Source organism: Ambystoma mexicanum, chromosome 8, assembly GCF_040938575.1.
Source record: "Ambystoma mexicanum isolate Mex_15411 chromosome 8, UKY_AmexF1_1, whole genome shotgun sequence".
Classification (NCBI taxonomy): Eukaryota; Metazoa; Chordata; class Amphibia; order Caudata; family Ambystomatidae; genus Ambystoma; species Ambystoma mexicanum.
In genome coordinates this window covers 371,027,698-371,045,456 of record NC_090929.1, presented here as the reverse complement: position 1 = coordinate 371,045,456, position 17,759 = coordinate 371,027,698, and the positions used below count along the sequence as shown (strand labels likewise).

The 17,759-nt window shown below is 38.8% G+C and overlaps 1 protein-coding gene across 8 annotated transcripts in view; it reads left to right on the top strand.

The window, feature by feature from the left end:
* LOC138471946 (uncharacterized) overlaps nucleotides 1-17,759 on the top strand; it is an 835,353-nt gene that overhangs the window by 800,429 nt on the left and 17,165 nt on the right. For all 8 annotated transcript variants that reach the window (XM_069609830.1, XM_069609827.1, XM_069609832.1 and 5 more), the window contains one exon: nucleotides 17,510-17,587. In XM_069609830.1, the coding sequence (XP_069465931.1) occupies nucleotides 17,510-17,587 (78 nt within the window). The remainder of the gene's footprint in view (nucleotides 1-17,509; nucleotides 17,588-17,759) is intronic.

The following is a 17,759-nucleotide window of genomic DNA, read 5'->3' as shown; positions in this document are numbered from 1 at the left end:
CCTGGACGAATCCACACCAAACTTTGCAAACAAAAAGTATATGGCCCACTCTGAATTTTTTTTGCAAAGTTTGGTGAGGTTTGGTCCAGGGGGGGCAAAGTTATAGGGGGGGGGCCCAAAATGTATTTTTTTTCCCATAGATTGAATGGGGAAAAAACTTTGCTCACGCCTACAGTCCAAACCGTTGGAGGAATTTTCACCAAATTTGCGGCAGGAGCAGCGGCTTGGTCCCGAAAGCGTGCTTTTGTGAATTTGGTGAAAATCCGTCCAGTAGTTTTTTTAAAACAACCAAAAAATAGGTCACAAAAAATGTGTGATATCTATGTCCGTTCCGCGGACACACTTCCCTGTTCGCTCCGCGGACAGGACACCGATTGTCTAATCGACTTGCATCATGTCCACGGACATGCGACGTGTCCGCTGATTGGCTAGAATGAAGCGTGAGGTGCGTTGTATTGTTTCGATGCGCCCGCCATCTTGCATCCGCGGACATCCACGGACAGCGCGGCGATGAAGGGGGGAGAAATAGAAGTTTGGCAAATGTGTTGCTGTGTAAGAGTGCTTGGGGAGGGTGGAGGAGTAAGAGATGAGTCAAATGCTGTATTTGTTTAGGTGGCAGGCACCCCTGATGTGTTTGTCATGTCTGCGGACACCACAGCTGTCCGGGGACATAGAAAATGCAGTAGCCCATATAGTACAGTTAAAATGTTTGATTCAATGGGTGTGTTATGCTGCAGTGGGTGTGGCCAGGGTCTAGAGTCTTGGGTGCATGACTGAAGGCCATAGGCCGTAGACCGTGCACACAGGACTCTAGGCCCTGGCCACAACCACCGCAGCATAACACACCCATAGACTCAAACATCTATCCAATATCCACAAATCTACAGTTTGTGTACTGTTTGATTTGTATAGTTTGTATGTGATGTTTTGGCTACGTCATGTCATTAAGATTGTAGAGTTTAGTAACAAGCACTGCAGTATAACATATCCATGGAAGTAAACATTTTGTATTGTGGTGTATGGTTAGATGTTTGCTTCAATGGTTGCGTTATGGAGCAGTATTTATGAGTTGTGGTTATTATAATATACTTACTGTTTGATTTTTTGTGATTGCATATATTTTTTTCATGACGTGGGTAACTGGAGTAGATATATTCTTTGTCAATTTCTGTGATGAAAGAAAAGATCATGTTAGTGTAGGTAGTTTAGAAAGACTTATTACATTGCATAATAGACATTTCTGCTCTATTTCGACCGTCATATTTAGTAGTTTACAAACCAGTGTACTGTGCAATTTGCTCAGTTTCTGTGTTTGTTGCATAAATCATTGGGTCGGTGGGAAAAAAAAATCCATGTTGGATTAAAAAAAAAACATTTTTTGTTATGGTACATTTATTTTTTTTTCTTTGTTTTCAGCCTTTACTTGTTGTTTCTGGCTAATGTTCTATCTGTTGGCTTGTTGCAGATTGTTAGATACCTGTTGTTGAATTGTAACTGGTTATAGTTTTTTATTTATATTCTCAATTTGCTAATCTATCTTTTCGGTTGTTGCAGATTCTTGGGGCAGTTGGACACATGTTGGAGTATTCTATTTATTTCTTTTTATAATTTAGTGGTATTGATTTATCTGTTTGGTTGTTGCAGAATTTTGGGGCAGTTAGATACCTGTTGGCGTATTATAGCTGTTTATAGCTTTCTAATTGAAGTTTTATTAATGTGTATGCACAGATTTGTTATTGGTGGTATGGATTTATTTGTTTGGTTGTTGCAAAATCTTGGGGCAGTTAAATACCTGTTGGCGTATTCAAACTGTTTATAGTTTTCTAACTGGAGTTTTATTAATGTTTATGCACGGATTAGTTATTAAATGTTGGTTTTAAGAATATTAAATAAGCGATTATAAGATTGGCTGGTAATGTTTGCTTTAGAGTAATGGTACTATCATTACATTCAAACCATCCACAATTCTTTTTTATATATGCAGTGTAGTGACCTGCATTGGTTGTGGCTCCTGCATGGTAGATTATCCCTATTGTTGTGAAGGTTTTCTTACCAAGTGATACTTGACCATGTGTGAATCCAGTCAGCTTGCAGTTGTTTTTGGTACCATATGCATTGTAACATAAAAGCATTAGTATTTCGTATTTACTATGTGTTTGTATTTGTGAGGTGGAGCGATTATCTGAATTGCAGGTAGTACATAATCTATCATGGTTTGCATTTTGTACAAGTTGCTGAAATGGAACGGATTCAGTTAGGTATGGATACATACACAAAACGTTCATTAGGGATTTTTTCCTGTGCCATATAGTTGCACAGAGTGCATGTATGTTTCCACATGTATGAAATCTGGAATATTTCATTTATAGGTATGTTTTCGTTTTTCAGTACTTCTAGTAACTACATTAGACATTCTCGTGGATCTTCTTGTGAGGTAATAGTGAATTTCACCATTCCAGCACAGTAGTCCAATTCTTGCCTTATTCCATGAACACTATTATGTTTTGTCAGGATTGTTGCTTGCATTTCTATGAAGGACTAACATTTGCAAACACAATTGGTCTGTATTGTGTAAGTAAATGTTGTCAACAATTGGTGGCAATTGAAATAGAATATTTATTGCTACATTTGCGTAGCAATTTACACCAGTTATATTGGAAAATTTGAATGGACCAGATAGTTCTGTGTCCAAGTAATTTCTTCAGAGTGTGTGTTGCTTCTTTGAAGAAGTACCTGAGTTACTTTGAGTAGTACATTCTTCTTTTGTTGTAGTAATTGATGCAGTATTAGCTTATTTTATTCTCTTTGGAGGATTTGCAGTGAGATGCTGTTGCATTTCTGTTTGAAGTAGTTTTCTTTAACAACGTTTTTCTTTTTGTGGAACAGGATAGGTTTTTAGATGGGGGTGTATAGTGTACGTAGTCTATTGTATTCTAAAATGGAAGGAATATCAGCGTTTACTTTACTTGTATCAAAGTTGATTAGAAATAGACCGTCAAGTGTACGTAAGCGTGATAGTGCTACGTAGCTCATGCCTTCTTTAAAGACTGTGTTCCCAATATCTATCAATACTTTATCTAGGGTAAGACCTTGTCATTTGTGAATGGTGACTGCGTATGCTAGAGTTAGAGAAAATTGTTCTCTGCGTACATAGATCTCTTTGAAAAGAAGGAATCGAGCTGTTGAGCGTCCTATCCTTTTTACTTCTGATAGTTTGTCAAAGAGAATATTGACAAACTGAATGTTGTTGTCACGTGGGTATGTTTGCAAACCAACAACTGTACCAAGTGCTCCATTAACTATTCCTTGCTCCACGTCAAGGTTATGTTTAAGCAGTACTCTACAGTTTAAAGATAATTTTAATATTTTCTCCAAACCAGCTGTGTTTGAGATCGAGTTTTCTAAGGTATTTAGTCTTGTTGACACATGGATAGTGTCAAACCATGTACGTCCAGTTTGTATGTGGAGCAAATTTCAATTATTGGTTGCATTTCTTTTTTCAACATTGTTTCATTGAATTTGAAACAGCTTGCAAGAGTTGGCATCAAGGATATACAATTGACATGTTTGTGTGCTAATTGTTCCATGACATCAGTAGCACGAGTTATGGCCATAGAGTTCATGGATGTGCCGGATTTTTAATATTCCTTGTGCTTCTTGAGATAGTACACCAACTCTTAATACTTTTTCAAATGTTGGCGTCTGTGAGGTCTGCAGACTGGCGCAGGTTTTCTGTTAATTCTCTGTATTGGAAATGTTGCCAAAGGTTAACATTTCCTATGCTGACAACAGTTTTACGGCAGAGTTTGTGTCCTAAAGTTTTAAAAATAGGTTCACCTTTCACTGGTGTCAATTGAAGAAGATCTCCGAATACAATAATGTGTTTTCCTCCAAAGAGATCTTCGTAGTTTGTTTTGAGTACTTCTTGTAATCTGAGATGAATCAAAGCCAACATTAGGTTGGAGACCATGCTCACTTCATCTATTAGTATAATTTTCATTTGTTTTAACACTCTGTGTAGTTCCATTGCAGCTTCTGTAGAAAGTTTGTAATATTCTAATTTGTTTTGGTGTTCTACGGGAAGGAGTAGTAATTGGTGTAAAGTGACATCGCCTATGTTGTACGCAGCTAAACCTGTGGGGGCAGTTACAACAGCTGATAGTTTGTTGTTTGTCAATTGTTGGAGAAACTTGCTGATGATTTTAATTAAGAATGTTTTGCCTGAACCAGCTTCACCACTGACGTATAGTAGTATAGGTTTGTAATTTTGACAGGTACATTCTTTATTTTCTTGTTGTACATCATGTGCAATTTCTTTTGTTTACTTCTTGAAAAATGGTACGCTGCTCTTTGTTCAGTTTTGATTGTATTACAGTTAAGTCTTCTGTATCTTCTTCATAGTGACGCATGGTGTTTTCTACTTCTGTCATAGCTAATTCTGCTATTAGTGGCTGTCCCAGTGGTTCTTGGCTTCCTGTTACTGAAGGTTGACTACTGTCGGGGGTGTCCTTATCTAGTTGGGCCTGGAGTTCTTCTTTGTGTTGCTGTTCATTGTGCAACATTGTTTTGTACTATATAAAGTTTACATCGGTTATAGTGCTTTCATTTGCTTTGAAAGCGTCTTCATAGGAGTCATAGATATCTAGTATCTCTTCTTCTTTTCTCCATGGTTTAAAAAGTTGTGGCAGGGACATGTAATGTAGTTCTTTATGTTGAGTTTTTAATGACAATTTGATATGATTAAGCTTTGTTTGGTAAGTTTCGCTAAGCTTTCAAAAAAGGTAGCAGGCGCTCCTCTCCAGAAAGAACATGGCATGATAACCTGTTCCGAGATGAGAGTATGCAGCACACGCTTTTTGCTCACTGTACCTTTCACAGATGGGAAATATCCATTTGCATATCAGTCTTTGTCCCGCCCACATGGGCAGTACAGCACCGAAATGCTATGGCAATTACTCTCTGAACAAGAGTACCAAAAGCAACCCCATACACGTGTTTCAACCTTGTTGGGCCTCATCAGTGAGGTGAAGCTTTGTCTCTCTAAGCACAGTGAGCGGGGAGTCCACGTCTGGTTGCCCCCAGGTAACTCAGGGTGACCAACCCCAAGTTCCTTTCAAATATTTCAAAAAAGGTAGCAGGCGCTCCACTCCAGAAAGAGAGGTAAGGGGCTGCTGGTGGTACTCTTGTTCAGAGAGGAATTGCCATAGCATTTAGGTGCTGGACTGCCCATGTGGGCGGGACAAAGACTGATATGCAAATAGATATTTCCCATCTGTGAAAGGTACAGTGAGCAAAAAGCGTGTGCTGCAAACTCTCACCTCAGAACAGGTTATCATGCCTTGTTCTTTCTGGAGAGGAGCGTCTGCTACCTGTTTTTGAAAAGTTTCGCTAAGTTGCCTTCACAATTCGTCACTCTGTACCTACCTTTTTTTTCATCGGGTTTTATATTATTTTTGTATGTGAAGTTTTGGGCTATGTGGTATAGACACATGGTTTCCAAAGTGGTACTCCTGTTTGGGTAGTATGTGTCTAGTAAATTGTTTTTCAACATGTCTTGGCTGTTGGGATCATTTTTGGCTATTGTTTCTATGTCTTCCTATGATTTGAGAACTCTTTTTCTAGATTTTCCATACAAAGCAGTACCGGTTAAACAATCTGCAGCTTCAAAGCAGCTACATTCTCTATGAGAGAGCATTTTTATGCCTAAGCTGTACAATTTCTGAGACCGTGTTTTGTCCGATGATAGGTCATTCCAGAGGTCTTGAAGCTCTGTTTTTTCTGCTTTGGTTAAGTAGGCTGTAACATATCGTGCAACTGTAGTGTAATTGTCTGAAATGTACTGCACATCTATGTTTGCATGCCATAAGAGGGCAATGATTGCATTGTAATCATTGATATATTTTGCTGCTTCTGTTCTTTTTATGCAATATGTGTTCTTAGGTGATTTACCTTTAACTCGGTCTAACTGAAGACATGAAGTTGTTCCCTTCACATGTTTCTGTATCTGGTCTAGGGAAACCAAAGCGGCATTTGGTGTAGTATTTCCCATTTTTTTGTATTTGCGACGACAATATTTCCCACATATATGTCTTTGAAATTGTACAATTTGTGCATGAAGATCACTATTTGTTGCTTCTGATGAAATTTCATAAGTAACATATTTTACGATAAACTGTAAAACAGTGGCATCACTGTCTTGACCAAATTTAGGAGAATCTTTAAATCAAAAAAGCATGTGGATATGTGGTGCTCCTCTGGCTTGGTATTCTTTTCTCCAAAAGAAGTGTTTCACTTCTCCGAGGGGAGGAACAGTTTTATTACAAAGAAAGTGTAGCATAGCAATGAAGCGATGATGAAAATATCTTGAAACATTAACAGGATCTAGAGAGCAAAGTTCTCCAAGTGTTAGTATATCTATGTTTGTTTTGTTTTTGTTTGATATGCGTATGAAATCATGTAAATCTTCCCATGCATATTCTGCACAACTTAATGTAACAAACCAAGTCGGTGGGCCAAGGTTTCTTATCATACAACATACATCTCTGTGACGTCGGAACCAGTACTCTTTAGTACCACACATGTTTGCTAATGCTTGATTGTAAAACCTCATCTTTTTCTTGCACTTTTTGTAGTAATTGCATAGCTGACATATTTTGAAAGTGGGTTCCTGATTTCAATGTGTGTGCAACTCCATAACATATAGTTGCTAGTTCACTTTCAAAGAGTAGGTGGAATATATATTCCCAGATTTAGACAAAATGTGGATCTTCAGAATACATTTGTAACGAGCAGTATTCTGATGCTGTTATTTGAATGGGTCTATCATCGTACCTTGCTCCTTTCCCAGTAGGAAAGAGTAGAGGAAAAGCACGTGCTTCTATACTTTTTTCCCATATGCTGATTGTTGATCCTTTGGTTTGTCCCATTTGGTACGTTTATAGTGCATCATCTATGGTGTCATTAGAGTGTAATGGATACATTTTATAATGGTCTAAAATATTGGTTACTGTAGCAGGATCTAGAAGTTCAAATTGACCAATTTCTGGTGACTCTTGAATTATTTCAGTTGTTTCACTTAAGCTTTCTTCAATATTCATTTATTTGTAGTATTCATTATTGTCTTTTAGATATTGCAAGGTTTGTCTAACTTTATGTAAGTCTACGAGTTGTTGCCAATTTTATTTGTCTTTTGTAGGTACACCATTTACTAAGACAATTAAATATTGCTCTATTGGATGTTGCACTCCCAGAGTGTGCACATTTCCTTTTAGATCTAATGGTAAATAAACTACATTGCCACAAATGTCTTTCTCTAATTCAGAGGGAGGTAATTTTGCTGGTTTTTTTTGAAGGCTTGAAATGGGTGCACTGTTTGAATTATGATGCTCTCATATAAATTGAGTTGTTGCAGGGGTTTTGGTAATGGGAATAATTCTTAGTTATTTGTGATAGCACGTGAAGGTGTTTGGTTGTTGTCAAGTTTTGAAGTGCAGTAACTGCAAAGTATTACGGGGTCAGTTATTTCGTATTTGTTTTCCGCTATAAGGTAGAGAGCTAATTCAAACCATTTGGAATCTTCATTGACTTCTATTTTGTTTGTTACGTCTACAGTTTTTGTGTTATTTTCATAAAAAGTTCTGCGGCAACACACACACACATGGTTTGGTACTTCAGCGGATGTACTTTTAAATTTTAGAATTTCTTTTTTGCATGTGTGTAGTAGAAGGTTGCCATCTGTACAATTGTTGCTAGTCTGTTGTAAAGCTATTGCCTTTTGTAAGTGGCTTTCACTTTCAAAATATTTTCTCTGGGTATGCTCTATTTCTTCGAGTAGGTCTTTGGCTGTAGCATGTAGAAGATTGTTATAAAGCAGGACTTTTAGCATTGTACAGTTTATAGACTAGATTTCTTCTAGTTGAATGATGTGTTGATATCATTTTGATATGATGGAAGGTGCTTTTGCAAATAGGTCCTGAAATGCAGGCTAATGAATGTCCTTGTCCTGTGTATTTGCGCACTGGACAGGTATCCATATTTTGTAGCAGTTTCATTTTGATTTTGTCTTTGCCTTTCACAGACTGATTGGTTCCTCAAAGATTTGAAAGATTTTTTGGCAATGTTACACATTGACGTGCATGGCCATTTGTATACTGGATGTTCTGTTTCAGTCGAATGGAGAGGTGATACCGAGTTTTCTGGGCATATTTTTGTAAGCAGTATTTCTTGTTGCATTATGGTATTATGTATTTCATACCCTCGTCCACTGCTATGTATGGCAATTGTGTTTGTTTGCTTTTGTTTGTATGCTTTTCATTGAAATATGGTTCTGTGTTTGTGGTGTGACTCCTTTCACCCCACAGATATTTAAGAAGTTATTTTTGTTTACATTCCGTTTGTTGAGAAGTCTTTTTTGTAATTTAGTAGTTAGTTTTGTTAGTGGTTTAATTCTGTTTAACACTAAAATAAATAACTTCCTTTTGAGAAGGATTGCACTGTCTATCAAAGCTTCTAAGAATAATTTTCTACGGTAGGTTTTAAGGGTTGTGCATGATTTGTCTCCTGTTTTTATAAGATTCTGAAGGACTCTGTGGCGGACCATTTTTTGCTGAAATACTTTTTTGGTAAGGTTACTTGCCACTACATCAAGATTTATAGGAGCAGTGTTAGCAGTAGTGGTAGCTGAATTCTTGTTAATCACTTTCTGTTTCGTTTTACATTTTGATAGAGGAGGCAATGTTTCTGTACTGGAAGCTTGTTTTGTTTCTCTTAATGACTGTATTAGCTGTTTTGTTTGAACTTTTTGTGCAAATTCTGCTAGAGATGGATGCTTATTTTGGACACTTCTATTTTCATTTGCTCTACTTCTGCGTTGCTTTCTACGGACTTGCCTTTTGGTAGGCATTATTTGGGGTCTGTTGAAAAAAAAAGAAGGTATGGGTTGGGCTGTTCTACAATGTATGTGTGCTGTGTGCATGAGTGTCCGAGTATGATGGTAAGGATGTATGTGGTGGTGGGTGATTGTGCATTGGGCAGCTACAACTATTTGGGAAGGCTATTCTTCTATTTGTGTGTTACTATACTGGGGTTCAGATGACAGTAGAAAGTAAGCTAGTGGATGCAGAGAAACACTAATATTAAATCCAATTGTATAGAATTAAAACAGTCCTTTGTTCTGTAATACTAACATTCTAGGGGCTGAGTTATGTCATTTGTGTGCTGAAAAATGGGGATTGGTGTGCCATTCTGCCTGGTAATCCCTTTTTAACAAATAGGGATTTGTTGGCAGAATGGTGCACAAATCTGTTTTTTGGTGCACGAATTCCATGCATCAACCCCCCATGTGTTTGAGTAACAGTAAGAATATTATGGTAGTATTGTACTTACACCTTTTGTGTGGAATGAGCAGGTTTCTTCTGAGTTGCTTGTACGTCAGATGCTGCAGCTTTTCAGGAGAGTGGTCTTCACTGCAATTGTGAAAGAAGGAAGTTAGTAATTTTGTGTGTTTATAGCACTGATGTTAATTTAGATATTGATTTTTATGTTTTTGTAGTAGTATTCTTGTTTGATATCTGAACATAGTGTGTGCATGCAGTTTCCTTTGACTATGTGCAGCCTTTATATTTTACTTACAATATGTTAGTTCAACATGCTTAGCGAATGAGTACAATACTAAGTCTATGAAACTCACTTGGTTTTTTAAGGCTGTGTTATTGAATGTTAGGAGAAAGAAGAAATAATGATATAATTATTTTGCAATTTTTATAAGGTAAATGGCAGATACTGTATAGAAAAGCATGGAATGTATGCATGTGTGAAGGTGTGGGAAATAAATCAGAAGGATGTGATTTACAGGGAGTGGTGTTATTGCAGCTGGGAGCTTTTCAATGATAGTATCTATCTGTGTGAGTGTATCTGTGTGAGTGCATGAAGATGCATGAGCTTATCCTGGCTGTGTGTTATTTTATAATACACTACTAAGTGTTTTTCTACAATTATACTGTTATTTCTCCCATCTTCTAATATTATAATTTTTTAGATAGCTGTGTGTGTAAAACATTTTTGTAAGATAGCAGACAGGTATGGAAGTGACAGTTGATTATAGCAGATGGGAAAAATGACAGTAAGTTCATTTTATAGGTTATACAGGTTAAGTGGCAGTTACTCTGTTTATATGCATTCATAAGAGTTGTACATGTACTGTGCACAAAATATGCATGCCTGTAGTTTGTATTCATGCATGTGGATATGCATGCAGGTGCAAGTAGAAATCTTGGAGACGTGTACAGTAGTTTTTGTAGTAGGTGCTTTCCAGTGATATGAGACTTGTACTCAAAGCGATCAACAGTACATTTGAAGTGCTGAAATATGATGATTGAGTTAGATGTAGAGGTCTTAGATGTGATTGGTGGATTAGATGTAGAGGTCTTAGATGTGATTGGTGGATGGTGGGTGACTGCTTAGCTGTAGCCAATGAGGGAATTGCACAGAGAGTGAAGTGGAAAGGGTAGAAGGGCTGTCTAAGAGTTATGCGATTCGCGGACATCACGGCTGTCCGCGGACAGGGCGTGCTACATCTGGGGGTTTCCAGCAAATCCAGCATGGAAAGGGGACTTTAGGGATCAGCTAATCAGATGTTTAGGTTGTGGATTTGTGTTGAAAGACACTGTGTGCAATGAAGATTGCAGAGGTGGAGAAAGTCAGGGTGTTGGCGCTTGGAGATATGTTTGTGCATGGTTTACAGCAGTATGCTCAATGCAGGCATGTGGCAAACAATTTTGATGTTAAAGGAGTGGAGGTGGTGTGGGGCACTGTGCCTGATTGCAATGTACAGGGAATTGTACAAGTTTGTGAAGATATGGGCAGGATGAACAGTCCCCATGTGGTAGTTTTGCACTATGGTGCTTTCCATTTGGGCTTTGTCAGTGCCCCTACTTTGTTGGCAGATTTGGAACACTTGGTTCAAGCAGTAATGAACATTCTTCCAAATGCCAAAGTATTTTTTTCTGGATTAGTACCTAGGGCAATATGGGACAATAGTTTTGTTTTTTGTCCTCAGCAAAACATTGCTAGGTGTGCAATCAACCGAGGCATGTGTGCTTTCATGCTTAGAGCTGGTAAGTTGTTCTGTAATAATGAGAATATTGATTCCATTAATGCTGTTTATTTTAAAGAAGATGGCATTTCCTTATCTTTTATGGGAAATGCCATTCTGTTTTGGAATGTAAGGGTTGCTTTGGAGAAGGTTATGTGAAGATTTTAGGAGTATTGTAAGAAAAAACAAAACAATATAAAATAACAGGTGTCTGTCAAGCATCTGCAAAAAAAAAAAAAAAAAAACTGCTCTTTTCAGAGCCAACCTCAAAGGGGAAATGGGGTTCACTATTTAAATTTACATTCACACGCTCAGATTTTCAATATGTCCGCGGACATGGCGGTAGTCCGCAGACATCGTGTATTACATACAGGGATTTTGGGGTGGAGAGGCATGCAAATGAGAATGAGCAGAGCAACGGATTGGTCAGTAAAGTTTACTGGGAGAGTTTGTCAGAAAGTCTTTTTCCTGACAGAAGAACAGATAGCTATGGCTGTGTGTTTCAGAAAACAGATTATCTGGATTTTGGGAGACTCATGGATACATTGGTGGAAGGTGCATGCAGAACGCTGTGGAGTAGCTGCAGATCTTGGATTCCCTCATGTGGAAGTGCACTGGCATGGAGTGCGTGGAATGAAGTGGCTGGACTTGGTACCTCTCTGTGCTACTTTGGAGACAGAGCATCATCCAGACATAATTATAATTCATTGTGGAGGGAACATGTTTCTAGAATGTCATTGCAATTTGCAATGAAAGAAGGATTTGGGAAGGTTATGGACATGTTTCCAAATTCAAAAGTAATTTTTTCTCGTATTGCGCAGAGACAAATATGGCTGCTTTCTTCTTCATTTGGTTCAAAAATGGAGAAAGTGAGGCGCAATGTCAATAAGTGTGTTTGCGCCTTTCTAAGAGATTTGACATGTCCTCTTTTCACAATTAACATATTATGTTTCATAGCACATACATTTTTCGCAGAGATGGAGTCCATCTGACTTATGGTGGCAATCAGATTTTTCTGAGAAATGTACAAAATGCATTGCAACCTTTTTGGGAATTACAGCCATCTATTTCGCAGTAGGTGTTGACCATTTCAAGTTTTTCAAACACACAAAAACACCACCAAAAGGCTCTTTTCGGAGCCACCACTTCCTCCCAGTTAAAAGTGCAATGGTTTTGCTAGGGCAGCACCCCAAAATTTTAGATGTCCGTAAACTGTCCGTGGACTTCTAAAAAATGCACAGGGCCCTGCTCCATTTATTTGTCACTTCTATTTTTAAACTGTGAAAGGCGGCTCTGAAAAGAGCCTTTTTTGGGGGGGGGGTTTGTTGTTTTATTTTTTTTTTGGTTTTTTACACACGACACACTAGGAGAGGAGGGGTAAGGAGGGTAAGGAAGGGACACCAACCACAGGGATAAGAAAGGGCAGGTGGCGAGAGGAAGATGTAGGCTGGGCCTTACTTAGGTAGGTAGCAGGTCTTCTGGTGCTCCGTGACCGCAGTCTCGAAAGCAAAGCACTTTGAAGTTTCCCCCCCCCTGCAGAGTACTGCGTCATAGTACATACACAATATTGTGACGCTCGAAAGGTAAGGGTCAACACCATCGTGAATGGCCTGTGAGGCAGCTGGAGAGATGTGCTCTCCCACAGGAGTGTCTCTTGTGGTGAGAGGAGCGGAAACGGAGGATGTGGTAGAGGAATTCAACCTACTACGTTGATCACAAGGTACAACCTTGCGAATGGCCCCACCGTGGAACGACCTTAGGTGTCGCTTCATGAATGTCGTACCAAAGCTGTACGAACCAGGCCTCCCACGACTCAGCACCATTTTGCACTTGTTGCAGGTGACTTTGTTCGCACGTGCTTTTGGTACGTTACCATGATTGGTAAATAACCGCCACACCCAAGACTCACGGCGAGTGCTGATAGTAGGGACTTCCACTACCTCATCCTCTTCATGCTCTTCATCCTCCTCTACATCCTCACGCCTGTTCCCCTCTGTGGGCCCTTGGGGACATGTTGGTGGTGGAGGGGTTTTGGGTGGTGCTGAGGCACTAATAGCACCCGGTGGAGCAGCAAGCAAAGATGCCATCAGGTCTGATGGGAAGCAGCAAGAGCAGCAAAATCAGAAAGATTAGCAGAAGCTAATATAGAGAATGCTCTGTCAGGTAGCCAGAAGCACAATGAGGATGAGCTCTGGGGTGTGGCCTTTTATAGGGGTGCAGGGGTGCACTCCGCATATAGCCACGCTGTCAGCGGACAGATCGAACACCCCAAAAGGGCCCAAAAAGTTCAAATAAGTATGTAGAAAGCCAGGTTCATTGTCTGGGACATGTGCAATGGTGGATTTTTACTGTAAAATACTTGGATTGTTTGAAAAAGTACTTTAAAAATGTTCGGGGACCCGGACAGTGTCCGCAACTCAGGACACATGCTCAGCGTGGGTGCGGTCACATGACGTCGCGAACACGTCCGCGAAGGGAACGGGTGTCCGCAGGACACCAAATGCACAGGAACGGTCATGCGCGTGGGTGTTCTACGCAGAGTGTTTGGGTCCTCAAACTAATTAAAAGTGTGACACAAGTGATACCGACAGTTAAAGACAGGCACGATGTTCGTAGGACTTATTATGGGTGTGGTGCACATGTGCCTAGATGTTCTACAGACTGTACAGACAGCTATAGTGTCCTTAGAACACCCTCATTTCGGTTAATTGCGAACATTCCGGACACCAGGTGTGTTCTAAGAACAGTTCAATTTTTCTTGCGTACAGTACGGTAAGGTATAGTGTCCTTAGGACATCTCCATGTTGGTTAATTGCGGACATTCAGGACACCGGGTGTGTTCTAAGAGCAGTTCCAGCTTGCTTGCGGACAGTACGGACAGGTATAGTGTCCTTAGGACACCCCCATTTTGGTTAATTACGGACATCTCGGACACCCGCTCTGTCCGCGGACATCCCAAGTGCCTTTTAAAAAAAAAAATAAGACACAAAGGACTGAATTAAGACACATAATATTCTTTTTATTATATACAGATACAACATTTATGAAAGAGAGGGGAAGCAGAAACTGAAACAAATATAGGGGAATTAGGGGTTTGGAGAGGATGGATGGGAGGGGATGAAGGGATGGAAGTCTCATCAAAACGTTTTTTATGGTGTTGAGGGTATGGGGATAGTTGACTGGGACATGGAGAGGGGGAACAGGAGCATGAGGGACAATATTTAATTTTTTCTTTTATGTGGTCCTCTGCAAAATGTTTCAAAAGATAAAACATTTCCATAAGCATGTCCATTTTTTGTTCCATGCGCTGCAGAGTATTTTCTAATGTCTCTTTTGGTGTATTATTTTCAATGTTTGTATGGTCTGTTAAAAAAATATGTATATGTTAAGTGCACATAAAGTAATGATTGTTAATTTGCTTATAAAGAGAAGTGTCTACCATTAGTATCACTGTCTTCCTCACGTGGGAAATTTTCCTCAAGCCATTCCAAAGTACTGGACATTTCTGTGTAAAAGAAATATTACTTTTAGTGTACCTAATACAGAAAGTTTAGAAATATAAAGAAAAATGAAGTTTACTTACTAGTTTCTGGTAAGTTGTGTTCTTACTGTTGTGTTGGTCTGCTGTTGCTCCTAGCTGTGCAGTTTCTGTGAGGTAATTATTTTGGAAGCATATCTTTTTTTGTTTTGGTATATTCCATTTTAGTACATGTGGTATTTAAATGGATGGTTGATGTGTTACATATATAGGTTCCATTTCTTATTTATTATTACATATAATATGTTTATATGCTGCTTTTTAAACTTGTTCAGTGTTTATATAGCATGATAGACCAATCTAAGATACCCCAAGTTTTTGGGTAGTGTTGCTGTTGTCTGCGTCCGTCCACGGACATACGCACAGTCCATGGACATCAAAATCACTAGCAGGGTGGTCGGCATGTAATATGTTACATGTATATAAAGTAAGGGAATACTAGAAAACATCTATCAAATTCACACTATGTATATGTGTATTCAGTAAAAAATACTTTGGTAAACGGAGGTAATGGTTAAGTTGCGCTACTAAAAACCTATGAAATTCAGAAAAAACGTTGTTAAAGGGACGTTATGGTTAAGTTGCGCTACTAAAAACCTAAGAAATCTAGTAAAAAAACGTTGTTAAAGGGACGTTATGGTTCAAAGTAAAACACCCAGGACATCAAAGATGACATCACAAATGATGTCATCTTTTTCCTTTAATGATATATCTTAGCCAGTAATACTTAGAAACAAAAAAAAAAAAATGATAAGTACTATATTTGTAGACTTACACTTCAAATATGCTTTTACAGTAATTCATTCAGGGTCACTCACAGCATATTAAACATATATATAGGGAGAATACACACTTGAAAGATACCAATGCTTTCTGTCTATGAAGACAATCAGTAAGGTTATGAACACTTTCTTATTGTTTGGCTGTTTTTTTATTACTGTACTTTCTCTGGATATGCTCATAGTTGTATTCACATTACTATCTTTAGGGTGCAGTCACATCATGTGATAGTTATTCATAGGGAAGTAGTAGGTTTGAAGCAGAACAATAATTTCCGTGCATAAAGATAATCAGGTAGGTTATGAACAATTTCTGGTTCTACTGCTGCTTTCTTGCATAATTCACTTTCCCTGTGTATACTCATATTTGTATGTGTTGTTGTGTCTGTGTTTTGTTTTCATAATGAAATTATATAGGAAGTGGGTTTCATTAGCTACTTATAACATGTTGCACAGTACACAAAACTCTAATAAGAAAGCATTTAGCATTTCACTATTTAACATGCGAAGATTATGAATATTGCACCTCCATCGTGTATGCTGCACACAATGCTTATGTTTATACATGAGTACATTATTATACTGTAAAGAACTTCATAATAGAATGCTTTTTATATCAATGCATTGCTTAATGCACTACATAGCTCATGACATCTATTCCAATGATCCTTGACACTTTTGTTGTGAACATTAGAATAAGAATCACTTGTTCAGACTTTTCATGAAAAGTACATGCACATGTGATGTCATCAGTGATGTTATCAATGACATTTGTGATGTCATTTTTGATGTCCAGGGTGTTAGTCTTAGCAATGCACGTTGCTGGCGCGAGTTATGGTTGCTTAGCTTAGCATAACTAGCGAATTTCAAGGGTTTTTGGTTTTCGGTTTTACTTTGAACCATAACGTCCATTTAACAAATGTTTTTTACTGAATATATATATATATATACACACATTGTGTCTGCTCCAAATTCTTGGTGGATTAGACTGTTAAGTGTTTTTTTTTTCTTCACATGGTGTCCCTGCTGCTTTGCTCTTTATTCAACACTCTCCCCTTTGCTCTAGAGGAGACTCCTGTGAGCTCCATCCCAAATGTCTTTATTTTAATTTTACAATTGTCCTATCTGCCCGCCACTCCACCCAGGCCCACCTGTTCTCCTTTCCTTCTCCTGACAAGCGATTGCTCATCGGTCCACAGACCCTGAGCGATTGATTTTATTCATTTATTTTTATTTTTGATACACAGTAAAGGCCGCGGAATGCTGCTGTACGGAATGTGGTAAGGTGACAGGTGTTGCTTTATATACATATTAAGGAGAGGCAGACTGCACTTTCAGTCCAAGCGCCATCAAATGAACATATTGGGCCTTCTGAGAGCAGCATTGACCTGCTCCGCTGAGTTCGTACCTAGTTCTGTAAAAACAGAATACAACTGTTTTGTAAAATGTTACACCAAATCCTTTATATCCAAAAAAGAAAACATCTTTTTCAGTTAAGTCATTTGCAGGATGTCCGCAAATGTTTCGAGCATTTTGCAGATGTTTGTTTAAATGATTTGTGCAATTCTTATGAAAACTACATGCTGAATTTATTTAAAAAAAACGATCGACATAACTCCTTGAAAGGCGCAATGGCTGTCTGTTGGATTGGGGTTAGCAATGCAAAGATGGAAGAAGGAAATCTAGATACAGTGGTGAGAATTACACTTAGGTCGTGCTAGATGCATGGTTGGAAAGGCAAGATGCAGGAAAGGAAAAAGGTTGGGAAACCCATGGCAAAAATGAGTTCAGGGAGTTAAGTCCACAAACTAGGTTGGGGAAAGGTTTGATGAGCAAGAGGGGAACGTTGACCAATACATGGGCTACGGAAAGGAAGGAAACAGCTAGAGAAGTATTTGGAGGCCCAGTTTTGTGGCTGCATAATCGAGCTGAAAAATTTGGGGAACCAGCGAAAAATGTACGTTAAATGAGTAGAAAAACATTGGAATAAATTAGTGGAAAAGTGATTTGGCAAACATCCCGCCCTAGGCATTTTCAAGCCCGTCACACTAGGTTATCAATGCTAAGTGTTTTTCGTAAGGTTTGCCTCTTTTGTTGCAGGGAAAGAAGTGGCCGATTCGTGGTACAACGAGATCGTGAAGTATAATTTCAGCACTCCCGGTTTCCAGAATGGATCAGGTGAGAGGTCTGCAGGAGAAACATGGCCTTTGCAACTTGCCTCCTGACTTTTTATGCTGGCTCCACACTACTACTACAGTCTGAGCAAAATGAAACAAAATGTGTTCGAGTCTCCAATACAATAGAACTGCTAATCAATTCCCACACGCATCTTATCCACCTTAGTTGTGTT